Below are 18,393 nucleotides of genomic sequence, written 5' to 3' on the forward strand. Positions count from 1 at the left end.
GAATAGGCCTTGATTTCCTATTACACGACCGGATCTAAGGTTCATATAGACTTATAAAGCCCTGGTTTGAGTACTCACCTTAGATTGACTTGTCCAAATTTCACCAAAATTGATTTATGGGGTCCAATTGATGTGCTTGACCTTGTGGTATACTCAAATTTGCAGAATCACCAAGTTTTGAAGCAGATATAAATAATCACGATTATTTACTTCTGATAATTTTTTGCAAATTTTTGTCCCAACTTTGACACAGATCTATTAAGCACCTTATGTTAAGGTCACTAGCCAATTTTCATCAAGTTTGGACAATTTTTGGTCAAATGGTCATCAATTATCTGTCCGTAGACTAACTTTGCAATTTTTGTCACAGTTTTCACTTCAGTGATCCAAATCTTACCAAATTTGGTTTGTGGTCTTATTACAACATGGTAAAGCTAGTGGTATGCCAACTTGGTCAAAAAAGTTCAAAAACAGGGCAAATGTAAATAATCGCGATTATTTACATTTGACAAAATTTTATAATTTTTTGGTCAACTGAGCATGTATACATGTTTATCACATCAATATAAGCCTATGAATCCAGTTTCAACAAGTTTGGACAAAATTTTCCTCAATTCACACTCAAGATTCAAAAAGTCAGTACAAACTTTAGTTTTTACCCAGTTTTTTGCCAGCTTAGTGATCCAAATCTTTTGGGCCTTTACACATGCAATGAGTCAATGATATGAGTCTTGGCTAATTTAGAGCAAAAAGTTAATAATCACGATTATTAACTTGAGGCTTGAAATGAGCACTTTTTTGCAATTTTCTCAAAGACAGTTCTTTTATCATGTTTTTTAAGCTTATAAATCAAGTCAAAACTTATTTTGGCCTACAATGTCAAGAAAAAGTAAATAATCTGAGTTTTGGTCAACTTCTAATTGAAATTTTTACCTCGAAGTGTCCTTGAGCTTACCCACTGGCTCGGAAAACTCTTAGGCTTACTCCCCACTTGGATTGAGTGAATTCGAGTCTTTTCGTGCTATTTCTAGCCGTAGACCTGAAATTCTGCAACTTTACATAACAACTCACACTTGATTCTTTCAGAGAGAGCAATGCTATGAAATCCACCTCAGATCCTACTTACCCTACTCCTAGTTTCTCATGCAATGGGGTTGTGGAAAGTGTCCACAAACACTCGTTTTCTTGTGTTTTTTATGTTTTTTAGAGTCTTGATCTTAAGACTTGTCTCGTCTAGCAATCATTCTCCAAATCCTAATCTAAATCTACAATCCTATAGTCCTAAAGGTACTCAGCAAGTACGATTACTTCCAAGCTATCTCTACACAGCAAAATACGACAATCTAAAGCTATGCGGTTTCTAAAAGAGAGTTTTGAACTCTAGGCGAACCTAGAGGAAGTTAAATAATAATTACACAAGACGCTTGTGTTTTTTCCTACTTTAGGTCTCTTTGATCCCCGGCAATGGCGCCAAATGTGGGACGCATGTCTAACCTCACCATCCTATCTTATTGCAGTATTAGCGAGAACCACGATTAATTTGTCAAACCATGGGAAGAAGTTGACTCGACTAGTGCATAGAGGCTACAAGTGGTTGTCAATCTCTCGGAGAACAACTAACAACTCGCATCTAGCTCAAGCTACACTCAAGTGACTGAAAGCACCAAAAGCCAATCGCTCATCGGCAAGCAAATCACATCCGTTACAGCATCAAATGACATCGAAACGTAACGAAACTTCTAGGACAAGTTGATAAGACCTAAGCACACATGCCTATGGCCTCAAACCCCACTTTAGGTCAAGTTCCAAAATCGCAATTATTAACAACAATGGATTTTTGACCTAGTCGTTTTTGACCCAGAATGCATCTAAATGCTTAGCAATGATGCCCCAATACCCCGCCTATGCTTAGTTTTTATTTTAAAAGTATAAATTCCTAGTTATGATGAAATTAGGCCACGGGTCGGCGACGCCAAAAAACTACGAAATACTGTGAATGGCTTACGTCAATGCATAGAGCTCTTACCTGTGGTTGCAATGCAACAAACGCATTCGCAATGTGACAACCGGAGAGGGAGTAGGAAGCGCGAGAAGGAGAGAAGAGAGCGTCGTTAGCTCACACTGTGTATTTCTTATCCAAAAACTGATAAAAAACTTACAAAAATTGGCTTTTATACCTTAGCGAAGGTTTTTGGGCGGTCAAAAGTAATAATCTGGAGTTCTACCAAAGCTGAGAATTGAGTGGCTGATACAATCTGGAAGCTTGTAGCCCTGGCTCATTAATTACAAGGTTTACCAAGAAAATTGGAGTTACAATATTCTTGATTTAGCAAAATAATAATTGTTTTACAAGGAGAACTCTGAAAAATGATGTCCGTGTTAGCTTGCTGCTAATAATGGATGAGAATATAAAGTTATAGAAAGCACAAATCCATGGATTGTATAAGACATAGGTGGATATTTGGTCAATGAAGAACCATAGATACCTCCACCAAACATGAGAATTCTTATGAGAGTTCCAAAGAGGGAGCCACCTGGACTCCCTTCTAGAGAAGTAACAAGAGATGAAATGATCATAGAGATGTCAGGCATGCCTCCTCAAGTGAATCCACCTAAAGGACCAATCTTCAACAGAACGACTAATCCCTTTAAAGAAGAACCTAGGCATGGTAGAAGGCCTGAAGCGAGAGAAGGATTGGGAGAGTCTATGGTTAGACTTATAGACAATCGGCAACTTAGACTATCCCAAATCCAAAAATAAATAAGCAGGAACTACGTCGGAGATAAAGATTCGAGAGATCATGTAGCAGCTTTCAGAAGAGTAATTAGAACATAGGAAGTTATGGGATTTGCAACACAGTTTGTGGGATTTGGACTAACTCTGGATGATGATACGGCTACATGGTTTGACTCAGTGGAAAAATGTGATTTTGAGACTCTAGACGAGCAGTTTGAAGAATTCATTGAAGAATTTTGTTAGCGGGTCGCTACGATGGATGTATGTAGCATAGCTATCGGGCACTAACATAATGTCAATACTCAGGGAAGTGACTCAGATGGGACATGGAGACTCTTTGAGGTTGTCAATCTCAATAAGTGAACCTTAAGAAGCAAACACACCAACTCAACAAGCAAACCAACACTCAATGATCAGGAAAATCTGCCTATGTCCTTTCTCACAGATCTAGGCCACCATTTCGACACTCGAACGGACTAAAAAATGCAACAAAACTCTAGGAGGAGGTCTAGGACACCTAGGGGCACTATCCTACCAAGTCTGGTCGCAATCCAACAAGGTACCAAAATCACGATCCATCATGAAAAAGGTTCTGAAAACTGCAATAGAACTATCCAAAAATGTCGCCCTATGGTCTAAGAACACTCTCTTATGGTCAAAACGACTAAGCACTCAAATTTGCAATTACAGCTCACAGACGTGTAGTCGCAAACCACAACAAAACAGACAATGCTTACACTTAAAATGAAAGAGCAAAGAGAGAGGAATAGAATGCAAGCTTCAAAACTAAAAATGGATCACCCAATCGTTAGAAAATTTGAGTACAAGTTAGAGCAGCTTTGTAGCTTGAGCGTACATACAATAGAGCTCTTTCTTCTTCTTAAAATAAGCCTCCTTTCACATTAAGTTTATTGACCTTTATACCTAGGGATTTCTAAATGGCGAGTGGCCGGCTCACATGGACTTTTACAAATTTCATTTTCATGATAACATTACAACTTAGGGAATTGGCCTGCTACTCTGGAATCAAGATTTACACAGAGTATCACTACATTAGCTCAAAAAACTAATAGAGTACAAATGTGGTGTTCGACTACGTGTCTGGCCAGGTGGGCGCCCGTTCATTGTCTCGTAACAAATTCTCGCAGAAAAGCATAGCTCACAATACTGTCTCACAAATTCACAGATTCAAACAGAAAGAAGGTGAATCAGTACGCAAAACGACATTACGGCTCAAAGAGATATGTCAAGTTTTGTCCAGGAGTGGAACTTCCTACGCAAGCACGGTTAATGTTGATCTTTATCCAGGGAATGAGACATCCGAATCTTCAAAAGGATCTGCATATGATAAGGAGCACGATGCTAAGCAAATTGATCAAAGAAGCCCTTTATCTGGGGGATAATTGTGAGGAATATAAAGAAAACAATTGTAAGAGTCAAGTGGATGACACGTCCTCTCAACATAGTGATTCACAGATGAGTGGTGAGTCCATTGCAAAACCAGCGGCACCTATCGATCAAGAAACATTTATTAACGAAATGGTCAAGAGGTTAGCTCCTCTTGTAAATGTTGATCCAAGGGAGCTTAAGTGGTGCGAAATTGAGAGAAAATGGACAAACCATACGAGAAAAGAGTGTTACTATGGCATGAAATATGCTAGGGAGAGGTATGTACAACCTATTCTAGTAGCACCTACTCCACTTAGATACGATACAGGGAATGCATAGGTCCAATAGTAGTAGGAGTTGAAAGACCACAGCCTGTCTTAGGACCACAACCTACATTGCCAAGTGCTAGACTGATCTATACATGAGATACACGCCAATGATGGAAGCATCTAATAAACAAGCATAAGTACCAACTACAATGTATTATAACAACCAAAGTGGGTACTACCCTTTGAAGAGACAGAAGATGAGAGACTCACAAATGGAGTGGTGAGGCCGGTACAACCTCCACCTCCTGCATTTTGACTTGAAGAAGAAGGTATGGATGGACAAAAGGACATTGCGGTTCATTGTGAATAGAGGCTTAGCTAGGTTAGAGCCTATTTACAGCCAAGAGGAAATGTAAGAAAAAGCTCCTCAACCAGATTGTCACAAAAGCCGTGACAACCACTTGGTCAAACAATGTCCTCACACGGAGATCACTAAAGTGAATGCCTATTTTCTTGACTGTGGTGTCATTCACTTCATCCCCAACTATCCCAAAAACCAACTGAGTCCAAAAGATCACAACAAATGTCTCAAGAATCATTTAGCTACCCAGTAGCTCAAAAAATAAAAACGTCGTACCAGTTCAATAGTTACAAGAGTGCAAGCTCAAAAGGAAGCAAGAAACAGTGAAACCAAAAATTGACACGAGTCCAGAGATGGGTGAGCCAAAGATCAACGCACCTAGTCAAAAAGCCAAGAGCAAATGGAATAGTTGGAAAGCTAGAAAGGCTAGGATGAAATCACGTAGGGAACGAGAGAAAAAATTCCTAGCTCATGAGCTTACCCAAGATATAGAGAAGATATTACAACATGAGGAAAGAGTTGCACCTTCTCTTAAGTAGATGTCTCAACCTCCAAAAGAACCATCCACATATGAGAAATTAAGAAGTACTCGTTCAGGAGGATCAGTGTTGGTCGAGAAGGTTAATGAGCCATTAGACAGCCTAAAAGCCTATGAAACACGGCTCAAGAACAACCAAACCCAAGAGCACATGTGGATGACATATCCATATGCGGAACTAGAAAAAGCCAGGCTTGAAATGTGTCAGAAAATGATTCAAACAACCCAAGCTTTACTCACCACTTGGAAAACCTGAGGGTGTGATCCTTGTCCCACCTACACCAATAATCCCACCAAAACAGGAACAAAAAGAGATATATTCCAGTCACAAGCACGGACAAAAGCTCAAGGATCCCACATTAGAGCCAAGGATAGTGTTGAATACCATGGATAACTCTTCCGAGGGATTTCACATAGCTATACGTGAGAGTTGTAAAGAAATAGGTGGTCTTGACAAATTGTGGAAACAAGTAAGAGAGGCCAATGAAGCAAGTGAGATAAGCAGACGAGTAAACCAAACAAGGTATGGAAGAGGAGTGTCTCTTCCACTAATAGATGAATTTGAGGCTGGATCTTAAATGAAAGTGGAATCATATAGTGGGGAGACAAAGGATATGAACAGTTTATGGATAGTCAACCCCATTCACTAAGAGCACTACCATCCTATACGGGAGAGTGCAAGGAAAAGTCAGAGGTTATTGCAGTCCCATCACAAAGACTGTCTCCCAACAAGATCATCGATTTGAAAGGGTTGATAGACATTCTCTCTACTGCAGTCACTTGTATAATAACATTAGCCGAGTTGCTCAGAATACGACCAAACATGTGGGCTATTGTGGAAAGATGCCTAAAGAAATTTGATGTAAGAAAACCAATGACTCAAATTAAGGAAGGGATCAAAGAGCTAGAAACGCCTCAGCTAAACACTAGGCCAATGCCATTAAACAAGTTAGGTGAGTACTATGAGGGAGAAGATGGGAACACCATTCTTCCTATGGAATTCCAAGGTGTAAAAACCATGGCAATCCTTAATAGTGGTGATGGTGTTTCCATTGCAACAAAAGAGATCTGAAAAAAATGGGGAAAACCATCAATGAGGGCTACTAGGATGAAACTGCATCTTGCAGACGGACACATGGAAAGGCCCGTAGGACTGCTAGAAAAAGTAGTGGTTACTTCTTGTGGCATTGAATATGAGCAAACCTTTGCTATTGTTGACTTTGGCAAGAAGAAAAACTATGACATCATTCTAGGAAGACCATTCATGAGACAACTGAAAATGGTCCAAGATTGGGGATATGACTATATCTACCTTAGACATATGAAAACCATGACAAGGATAAATTTGAAGGACCATAGTTATAGGGATGTGATAAGAACACCTATGGAGGAGTTTGATTCCGATACTGTAGCAGGATCATAACTTCCAGCATGGTTGGGTAAGCCTAAAGAACTTTGGATGTGTGGAGCTTCGCAATGTGGAAGCTTAAAGTGAGAGGAATGCATCCTAGAAAGGGAAATTGAAGATACAAATTACATCCGAGAACCCTTTCCTGAGGAAGCTTTAGAGCCACTTGAATGGGAAAACATCTTGGCTACTTTGGATGTGTGTGCTATTCAAGAGGATCCAGCAACAAAGTTTTGTGATGAAGATGGCTATGATGTCGTTCAATACTTTGCAATGTGTGTGATCCAGGAAAACAAAGACAAAGAAGATTATGAGTTCTATGACTCTGTAGAACATTTGGAGCTTCAAGAAGATATCGACAACAAAAATCCAGACAACCTAGCAGGTGACAAGAACAAAACTTTAACAAATGCATAGTTTTATGATTGTCCAGATCAAAGACCTAGGAAACAATCACTACAAGAGGCTATTCATATTAGCGACGCTCATACAGCGACGCTAAAAAAAAAATTCCCCCGCGTCGCTATGAGCGTCGCTATAAACGTCGCAAATTTACAAGTAAATTTGCGACGCTCATAGCGACGCCGACTGGGCTAAAAAAATAACAGAGAGCGCCCAAAAACTCAGATCTCAGATCTGAGTTTTTCGGCGCCCTCAAGAAAGGAGCAGGTAACGCTCTCCCTCTCTCTCTCTCTCTCTCTCTCTCTCTCTTCTCCACACACACACACACACACACACACACACACACACACACACACACACACACACACACACACACACACACACACACACACACACACACACGGGGAGAGGAAGGAGAGCCAAGTATGCTTCTTCCCTCTCCTCACTCTCATGTTCCCTTCCCCTCTTTCTCTGTCCCTCTCTCTCTCTCTCACACACACACACACACATACACACACACATAGTGTTTTTGAGAGAGAGAGAGAGAGAGAGAGAGAGAGTACAAACATAAACAAAAACGTACACACACATACATAAACAAAGAATGCACACACACATTGAGAGAGGAAAAGAGAGAGAGCATGCGTAAACAAAAAACGCACACATTGAGAGAGGAAAAGAGAGAGAGAACATGCATAAACAAAAAACGCACACATTGAGAGAGGAAAAGAGAGAGAAAACATGCATAAACAAAAAAACGCACACACATTGAGAGAGAAAGAGAGAGAAACTAATTTAACGTCGTAGGAAACTAATTAAAATTAAAAGACCTAAAGATCTAACCGACGAGGAGTTGAACTCAAGACCTATTATTCAAGAGGGAAATGGCATAACCAATCTATCATACTTGGCATGGGTGATAGAAAGGTTATACCATTTATCTCTTTTTATTGGCACACACATCCACACATGCGCACACACACAAGAAGAAGAGAGTTATAACGTCGTAGAAAACTATCCTAAAAGACGTTAAAGATTAGGTTAGATGTAGACTTACGTTAAATTAGATTTAGGTTTATTTAAGTTAAATTAGATTAGATTTAGGTTTATTTTTAAATAGATTTACGTTTATTTACGCTAGATTTAGATTTACGTTATATTAGATTAGATTTAGGTCTCCATAGACTGCGATGCCTGCATGAAGCGGGTGAAGAAAGCCCTCAATGGAATATAGGGTATTGCTGCCTTCACTCATGGTGGGCTCCATCGATCCAAAAGTACTGGTGAAATGTTAGTAACAAGAGCAAGAACGGTCTATAGGGCCAATTGCTGTCGTCAGATGTGGATAGAGATGAGGCAACGTCACCGCCGGAAGTTAACTCTCACATCTTTAGTGATGAGAATGCCAACTCTTGCCGAGTTATGTGAAAAATTATGTGTTAAATCAGTTTTAAGGTTCTTATAATCCCTGTTAGTTTAGTTCTTTGTTTTTAATATAACATAATTCACGTTAGATTTAGATTTATGTTATATTAGATTAGACTTAGGTTTATTTAGGTTTATTTAGGTTTACCCACACACACACACACACACACACACACACACACACACACACACACACACACACACACACACACACACACACACACACACAAGAAGAAGAGAGTTTTAACGTCGTAGGAAACTATCCCAAAAGACGTTAAAGATTAGGTTAGATGTAGACTTACATTAAATTAGATTTAGGTTTATTTTTAGTTAGATTTACGTTTATTTAGATTTACTCTTATTTACGTTAGATCGAGTCCACGCAAGAATTACTTACGGTTTAGGGTTTAGAGTTAGACGAACAGTGAAAAGATCTACTATGAAAAGATGTTAAGATGCTGTGAAGTGCTACAGCTAGAGAAGAGGCAAAGGGGTTTTGTCCACTACATGCAGTATCATGTAGATGTGGGTCTGTAGATTTCTTGTACCCACAAATATAGGTATTGACCAATAAAGACGAGATTATAACCCGGTGGTTCTGATCTCCGTGTACCTCTAGACCGAGGTGTGCGGGGATTGGACATGACTAGAGAATGTGAGGTAGAGAGAGAGAGAGAGAGAGAGAGAGAGAGAGAGAGAGAGAGAGAGAGAGAGAGAGAGAGAGAGAGAGAGAGAGATAAGACGAAGAACGCCAATAGAATATTAAATTTGTTGTCCAGGTTATAAGATTTTTATCCTCATCATGAGTAGTGACGAGGATGTGGGACCGTCCAACCGAAACACCTATCTCTCAATGAGGGTCTTATGTCCTTATAATCAATGCAAGCATGCTGTGCGACGGACAAGACGTGTTTCTTTGCAGCACGTTCGCGAATTTGGAGAGTTCGATCCATCTATTATAGATCGAGTTGTTGCTAATTATAACTCGTCGGACTCTGACGCTGGCCAACAAGCAGCAATCTTGCAGCCCAATAGACGTGTTCGCAGGCGCTTTGGTCAAGCAGCATATGTGAGGCCACAAGATGTAGCCTCTGACAGCTCGGGGGATGATCATGCAGAGCACATTCCCAACGAGGCAATGTTTGAGCCCGAGATTGATGAAATGATCGAAACGATCATGCATTCAGAAAGGCTTATCTATGATGATATGAAAAGTGAAGCCGATACGCCATTGTATAATGGAGCACGTATGTCTAGATTGAAAGCACTCCTGGTTCTTCTCAACATGCAGGCAAAGTTTGGATGGAGTGACACTAGCGTCACAACGCTTTTCAAGTGATCTATTACAATTAGTTTACTTTAATAAAACTCTAAATGTATAATGATCTGATAGATTTTTACACGATTGTATCGTATTTTTATGTTGTGTAGATTGCTTAAAGAGAACATACTACCAGCTGACAATGTGATGCCAAATTCCCGAGATGAAGCAAGAAAGATTTTGCGAAACTTGGGGATGGATTACAATTCTATCCACGCTTGTCCTAATGACTGCATTCTTTTCAGAGGGGAATACATAGACATGGAGAAGTGTCCGAAATGTGATTCCGAAAGATATCGAGTAGATCTCCACGGGACAAAAATTCCACAAAAGGGCACAAATCGAGTGGAGACGGGGAAGACGACCACCGATGCACTATGCGACGGTTCTGGAGAGCCTACCAACCTTCATGAGCTTAAGATGGTTGCACAACCAATTGAAAAGCGCACAGCAATGCGGTGACGAAGTGACTGAGGAAGAGTGGGAGTACTCTCGGGGTTGTGCGACCAAGGTAAGTTTGCAATGTACGACTAGCTAGTGACTTTATTTCTAAACGTTTGAACGGCCACTCATAATCTTTGTTCGTTGTAGTATAAGTCATACACAGCAGCATGGTGTAAAGGTCGACATTTTAGGGTGGAACGAATCGACAAAAAGCGTTTTACTCAAGATTGTGGAATCATGGCAAAATTTGAACAGTCTAGTCGACGACGTTCCTCTGATGCAGATCCTGTGGTGGCGGAACTCACTTACTTCGGCACGCTGCAAGAGATTTTGAGGATCGATTACAGAGGATTTTTTGTCGACTTGTTCGATGTGCAATGGTTCAAGATAATCATGGAGGGTCGCAACGCTACTGTGCGTAGAGGAGAGTCTGGTTTTCTTGAGGTGGATTCTACTAAGAAATGGACTGACCTAAGAGACACTTTGGGACTACCCGAGCATTGTGAACAAGTAAGTATGTAAATAGTTAACATCCCCCTTTTACAAGTTATATGCTTGAAAGCTCTCATGTAAGTTATGTGGCTCTGGCAGGTAATATTTCATCCTACAAAGTCTACATCAAACTGGTGGTACGTCATAGAGGTAGCCCCTCGTAGTGCAAGGACGTATGAAGGCTACCATGTGCCAATCACAACGGCATCAATGGAGGAGATCAGAGAAGATGCTCAATCAGAAGCCGCTGCGGTGGTGCCAGACGAGCATCAAGATGCTACTACTCTATATGGGGTGCATGCAGAGGAGCTACAAAATGAAACAGAGGATATGTGTTTAAACGGAGAGCTCTATATAGATATAGGAAGTTATGCTGAGTTATGCGAGGATGAGAGAGAGATCTCTTAAAGCCACAAATATTGTATTTGAACAATTTTGCTCCGTGTTGTAAAAGCTCTGGCTCTCTAAGTACCTTCCATGGTGTATAACGCTCTTTTCTACTCGCGCTCACATCTTTTGATTGAAAATTCTGAGTTTTCGACTTGCCTCTTCTATCACTCAATTCATTGAGTCATTGTATTTATATGCGTCATTACGTCATTGTATTTAATGGTCTTTGCGTCATTGTCTACTCTATTCATTCAATATTAAGTTTAAATATTCGTGTGTTTAATGCAGGTATGGATGATGAGGAGTTTCTTTCTTCTTTGTCACCGCAGCAGAGACAATGGTACGTGGAGCGTCATCGCTCTGGCGCATCATCGCGCGTTCCTACTCCATCCGCATCTCCCTCTCTTTCGGAGCATTCGGCGCGCTCCGAAGCTTCGGCGTCGACGAGACGAGCTTCACACTCGTCTAGACACCGGCGCTCTAGTGGTGGCGGTGGCGGTTGTTGTGGGGATTCCGCCACCGATGCCTTCACACCGCTTCGTGTTCGACGAGGCTCTTTACCCTCCCCTTCTTTGCCCGCCCCCACACCAGCCACAGCATCGCCATCTACGCTAGGTTTTGCACGGCTGACTGTTCCTAGCAGCTACACACCTCTACCTACTCCGCCAGGAGCCACCCCGCTCGACACTCCTCGCTTCGGGGCCCAGACGCCGGTGGAGACACCTGACGTCCGTACCCCCATCGACACGCCGCTAGAGACCCCTGTCGGGACACCCAAGTTCACGTGTCACCGGCCAGAGGGCTTGCCTTACTCCGTCGACTTCAGCGGCGGCATCATCATGGATGATGACGGCAAGAAGGTGATCTCGCGCATGCGTGGTCTTTGCTCTCAGCTGTTTAGACACTACATACTAAACAAATGGAGTGAAGTACCAAGTGATTTAAAAAACAGAGTCATCAGCATACTTCATGATGAGTTTCCCGTTCCAACACGGGATCAGCGCTTCAATGAAGACCTGATGAAGATTCGAATGCACGAATATTGCAAACACAAGCGTTCCGAAGTGCAAAAAGCAATCAAGCATGGGTGGAACAGGCCAGATTGGCTGGCCAAAGAAGATTGGAAGAATGCGAAGAAAGCAGCGCGCGAGAATCCCGACAAGTGGAAGCAACAAAAGGATGCAGCCAGAGCGCGAGTAGAGGCAGGGAGCTCGCACCACTTGGGGAGCGGTGGATGGGTATCATTTGAGGCCGATTTTGTAAGTGTTTTCGCATTGCTCTTTATGTTTGATAGTTTAGGGTTTATGAGTTTTTTAATTCTAACATAATGAAATCTTTGTATGTTTTGACAGTGGTCGATGACAGGACGTGATCCCACACCGTACGAGCGCGAGTACGCAGGCAGGAAGGGCTTAAACGCCCTGATGGACATTCTCAGTTCTCGCGACGGCATGGTTAGTATTAGGGTTTACTCTTTTCTATTTTTTGTATTGTTTTATAAATGTCCTTATATGTTTATACTTACTGAAAGCTGTCTTATTGTCTTTTTTTGCAGAATCCGACAGATACGCCGCTTGGACGCGATGAGACGTTTGACTAGACGACGTCAGTTTAGCCATAGCTAGATAGCATTAGTTTAGGGTTTCTCATAGCTTATGTATCATGAGACGGATTTTATACGTCTTTTTGAACCATGTATATTATTACATTTGTCACCGCAGTTCATTTTGCCAATCAATTCTTTATGCCTATGATGTTGTACAATTGTCATTATTACATTTGCCAATCAATTCATTTTGCCTATGATGTGTACAATTGTCAATTTTGCAAACAATGCGTCTTGTGGGTGACTATTTTGGGTCTATTATCTACCCTTGCACTTTTTTTAAAAAGTGAATCAAGTACAATATGGTTGATGGGTGGCAGGGCATTCAATGCCCTGTCACCAAAAAAAAATTCTCTCGGGCGTCGCTATAACCGTCGCTATTTATGGCTCTTTAGCGTCGCTATGAGCGTCGCTATAGACTTCTGTTTAAACGTCGCTATAAGCGTCGCTATATAGCGACGCGTATAGCGACGCATATAGCGACGCATATAGCGACGCTCTCGTAGCGACGCTATTAGCGACGCCGGGGGTTATAAAAACCCAGTGTTTTTCCGTCGCTAACAGCGTCACAAGAGCACACAACCTCTTGTAGTGAATGCCATCTCACTACAAGAATAAAGTGCATGAAAAGTGGATTCCAAAATCCTCGATGGTGGAAATGCCATTGCAACAAGCATCCTCATACGTGCCTCCTGACATGAAGAAAAGACTCAGTTGAGAAGAACACAACCATGTCAATGGACTAACAACGCGCTAATCAAGTGGATGGAAAACTCATCCCAGATACAATAATCCAAGATCAAATAGAAAACAACTTTCCAGAACCATCCAAACCACAAAGGAAAAGTGTTAGAATGCAATCTTGCTGAGGATAGTGATAGTGATGTTTCTAATGACATTCCTTACCAAAAACTAAGGTCGTCACACTATCACTAGCAGCTTTCGTAACAACCAAAGAAGACCAAAAGAAAAGAATGAGTCAGAGTCAAAAAGCTCAACAAATCTAGATACCAAAGGGCCAACTTAGTCAAGAATAGATATGGATTAAGAAGATGAAAATCTCTGATGAAAATTTCACAAGATCCAACACCAAAAGGAGAACAGTCAAGCCTACGAGAACATCCCAAAAAATCACAAAGTTGCAAGCTTCTGCAACTCAGATTTGGATTTCAAAGAATTTGAAGAGAGGTCAGGAATTTATGTGGATTCTAAAATGATTAAATTATCAACTCCCAAAGTCTGAATTTCATCCTCAATCAAGAGTACAAGGGCGGAAGCAAAGTCCACTGAAGACTCACACAAAGACAAGTTGAATCCCAAAGCAGTCTCTTTAAACACAAACGAATCAGGGACAAGTATGTGTTCCCAAATGAGCAGCATCAATGACACAACCAGTAATCACAAAGAAGTGGGTCCCAAAGGAAATCAATAAAATTAATGTTACTACATCGCTGCTTGAATTCTTTCAATTTCTCCTACGGTTACAGTACAATTAGAAGAGAACCCACTCCTGAGGAACAATGCCAAATACAAAAACCAAACACAAGGCTAAACTGGATTCCAAAGAAGCATCAAACAGATAAGTAAGCCTTCAAAAAAGCTCTACAACCTTCAATCAAGCAAACTCCACAGGAGCTTCAAACATCACATTGCTTCAAATAGGAAGCCTCGCCAACAAATGCCAATAAGAAAATTTCGTATACCCACATCTTGCACAACATAAATCTTTTCCATGCATTGACTGTGTATGCATAATAGGGATACATTACAAGGCTTGCATAGGCAGAATTTTTGATCGCCCAATCACAACACATACCCTTGGTGATACCCTGTCACCAAGGAGGAATCCAAATAAAGGGGGGGGGGGGGGGAGACATTCTAAATGCGGACCTAGTATTATGCATATTAGAGGGCAATGTTTTGTCAATTTCATTGAATTTTTGCGTTTGATTGTGGTAATTGTTTGATAAAATTTAGAGTATATGCACTCATAGTAGAGTTACAATTGAATTAAGGAGACAAAAGCCATATATGAGCCCCTAGGGACATGTGTACAATGTACATAGCGTTTAGAATTCTATTAACTTGATTTTTCTTTTTGAGTTGAGTTGATTTTTGGTTTTATTTAGTCATTTTTGAGATTTTCTTGAGAAAAACAAAACAAGATTCTTAATCGAGATGAAGAAAATATTGTTCAGAGATGCCTGAGCAGTACAAAGAAGAAGATACAAAGAAATAACAAAACTTCACGAGATGCCTCGAAAGTCATTTGCACAAGGCTAGAATGTTAGAGGTGAGAAAGAATGCTGATCAGCCTTCAACAACAAAGTGAGGGCAAACATGACAGAGAATGGTCATCACACTCCTGACCAGACTACAAGGACAAAGGAAGTTGGTGATGCGACTAAACAAAATCACCCATCAAGTGTAAAGTTGCCTATCAGCCACTTCATGTGATTACAAGGCCGTATATAGGAAGTAGGTCTTTATGCTGTAATCTTCTATCTTGTATGTGACTTAATGAAGCCTAACAAACAAAAGGGACTGACAATATTGACAAGAACAAAAGGGGAAATAATAATAATTCAATCATCTATTGTGATAGATGCCTGCAATAGCCACCAAGGATCAAGCCCAATTCTAATCATCATCATTGGTTCTACAAATATTTGGCATCCAGAAGGTGCCAATGATTCCCATTAGCATTTCTGAGACTGAAATCCAAAAAGCTAGCTTGGAAAGCCAAATACAAGTCAAATTTTGTAAGCCGGTGGTGCGCCCAAGCCGTGTCGACACGAGAAAGTGTCAGCAGCAGGTGCATGGCAACAGACAGATTGATGATAGCGTACTTGGACAGGTATTAGATGCAGTTTTAAGCAAGCACCGCAGTGGTATGCATGTCAAATACGGCCCTTTACATGTCAAAGCGTGGTTTTTGGAGCTTTGCTAGCCAAGAAACTTGACCGCATGTATGCCAAATCGAACATCAAGGTCAGCGGAGTCAAAATCTTTGTGTATTTGAGTGCGGATGCATGGTTGTTTACTATTCGGGCATCATTTCAGGCTCGAAATGATGGTCGACCACAGCAATCACTATTCAGGGGAATCTTTTTGGTGGTCGGGTTGGAATCTGTACCATTAGCACAGTAAAATTCTGATATCAAGGCATGCGGAGCTCGCGACAATCATGCGGAGCATTCTCTCGTGAGAAGGTGGCCCAACTTGAGAGGAATTAAAAAAAAAAAAAAAAAAGAGGCTTTTTTGGTAATCTGGTCGCTATGCAAAAAACGGGCAGGAGCATATAGCCAAGGAGGCCTAGCATGGAAAGGACTGCCATCTGCCAGGCATGCAAGGGGCAAGGCGCCATCTGGTCGCGGGGGCTGCATAACGCGAGAAAGGAGGCCGCCATCGAGGAGGAGGGGGGTGGAAAAAGAGGCCCGAACTGCAGTACTAGTAGGCGGAGGGATCAGAAGGTGGAGGTCTCAAGCTCATGCATGGGCTGAGCAGTGAGCTAGACAGAGCTCTGGTTGATGGGGCGGAGAAGCAAGGAAGTCCAGGGGCATATAAGCAAGGCCTTTGAGGGCTGATCAGGAGACCAGGTCGATAGAAGGCTACGGGCAGGTTGGGGCCACGAGGAGAAGGATGACGGGAACTGCGTGAAGAGGGAGAGTGGGCAGCCACTGCATGGAGGATACGCCGTCAATGTTCTGGAAATAATGGCGGCCAGGTGGAGAGGAAGTGGATGGCGGGGCCATATGCAGTAGCCGCTACAGAAGGCCGTGAGCAAGTTGGCAATGCCAAGTGTACAGAAGAGCGACAAGAGCTGGAAGTGAAGGAGACCAAGAGCTGCATGGGGAGGTGCCATGAGCACTTGAACTAGGCCTATCAAAAGCAATCAGAAGGAAGCTGTCCTGGGGGGCAATAGAGGACAGTTCTGGATTCATCGCAGCTGCATTTGAATTAAGGTGAATCTACAAGCTAGACCAGGTACAGGACAGAAAAAAAGGCACCAAGGCTAAGAAGGGTGGCGATACAGAAGAGCAAGCAAGGCCATGTGCTGTAGAGAGTTTGCGTCGTGGGCAGGAGCGCATGGAGTTGAGAGGGGGATTGTCGAAGAGCTCATGAGAAGAGAGCCTGGCATTCAGGTGGTGTAAGTGGAACCGCAATGTGTAATTATAGTGGCAAGAAAAAGAAAAAAGGAGATTGCCATACCAGAGGGGAGGTCACCCCCTGCCAAGAAGGGCATTTAATTTTTTTGTCTCTCAAGATTACGCGAGCATCGGGAAGGGGTAACCTTTGCAAGGTGTGCAAGGGAGCCGGGATGGTGTCTTCTGAAGAAGATCTCCCATTATCCATTCTCAGATTGTAGCCAATTTAGTCGGCATATTCATTCTCTTCAGAATCCAAGTGTCTAGCTGCTTTAAATATTCTCCACATTTCTCTCTTGTTTTTGTGTTGAGTGGAGTATGCTATACACATGGGGTTTCGGCATATATCAGATGTAAGAGTGTATACTGAGGGGAAGTTTTGTATGCCAAGACGGTATCAATATGTGAGGAAACTTATGCCTTTCGGAGACCTTGCAAGTATTTGATTGACTTTCTATGGTATTTGGTGCTTTGAAGGGTCATAGTCGAGAACCATGATCGTATGCTTGGCAGCCGATTATGCGTAGCTAGGGTTGGTTGGACACGGGTTTGGGAAATAGTAGTTTGCAGATTGTGTATCGAGGTATGTATTTGCTAGGGGATAGGGGTGCTGTGAAATAATTGGGCTATAGAGGCAAGAATTCAGTGTGCTGGTGATTTTCTCGTTTCCCCCTTTCCACCGGCTATGCATAGAAAGTACAAGCTAAGGTTTCCAAAACAAACCCAAAAAAAAAAGGTCTTAACCCCTAGCTAGCCAAAGATGCAATTTTTCAAAACTAAAGCAATGATAGCCATCTACATACCCTGTACATCATGTATATGAATTTTGGGGACAAATGGACCATGATAGCTTATAGATGGTCATCTATCACAAATGATGTTGGATAAGCCCTTTTGATGCAAGTTACTAACTTGGGGGAATTTATTGGGGTTTGTCAAGCTTTAATAAGTCATGTATCAAGTAGAAGCAATATAATGATTTACACAGCACACAAAAGCTAACAGTGGCAAACGCAACTTTGATCACCTTGATGCAGGAACAAAGGAGTCACTAACAAAGAAGAGAACACACAAGTGGTAGACAAACCAACCTTCACAGGGTTATTAACACTTATACAACTACAATCATGATCAATGTTGAAATATTTAGTTAGGTGATGTTGCTATAATTTTTCACATCTTTAGACTACCTTTCAACCAGAAAGCACAACACAACACTGTTTTGCTCATGCAGTCAACAATTTCTTGAATGGAACATGTGAATCTATAAAGAAGAGGAAATCAAGTGGACAAGGGATCCGAGTGTCAGAAGACCCAACATCTCTTCAAAGTGTGGTATTTATGGAAATATTTTTACTAGATCGCATGTGTAAAAAATGTCAATTGGATTAGAATGACGAAGGCCAAAAAATCTAGATGCTAGCCTTGACAACAAGCAACGAACCCATTAAATTAGCAATCCA

The 18,393-nt window shown here is 41.6% G+C and overlaps 1 protein-coding gene across 1 annotated transcript; it reads right to left on the reverse strand.

Annotated features, from left to right (window-relative positions):
* Positions 1-16,214: 16,214 nt before the first annotated feature.
* Positions 16,215-17,994, reverse strand: LOC147438173 (uncharacterized). The gene has a single exon (XM_086486074.1). The coding sequence runs from the start codon at positions 16,645-16,647 to the stop codon at positions 16,294-16,296; it is 354 nt and encodes a 117-aa protein (XP_086342200.1). The 5' UTR covers positions 16,648-17,994; the 3' UTR covers positions 16,215-16,293.
* Positions 17,995-18,393: the final 399 nt, after the last annotated feature.

Source organism: Adiantum capillus-veneris, chromosome 17 (assembly GCF_014529385.1).
Source record: "Adiantum capillus-veneris isolate H3 chromosome 17, ASM1452938v2, whole genome shotgun sequence".
NCBI classification, from domain to species: Eukaryota; Viridiplantae; Streptophyta; class Polypodiopsida; order Polypodiales; family Pteridaceae; genus Adiantum; species Adiantum capillus-veneris.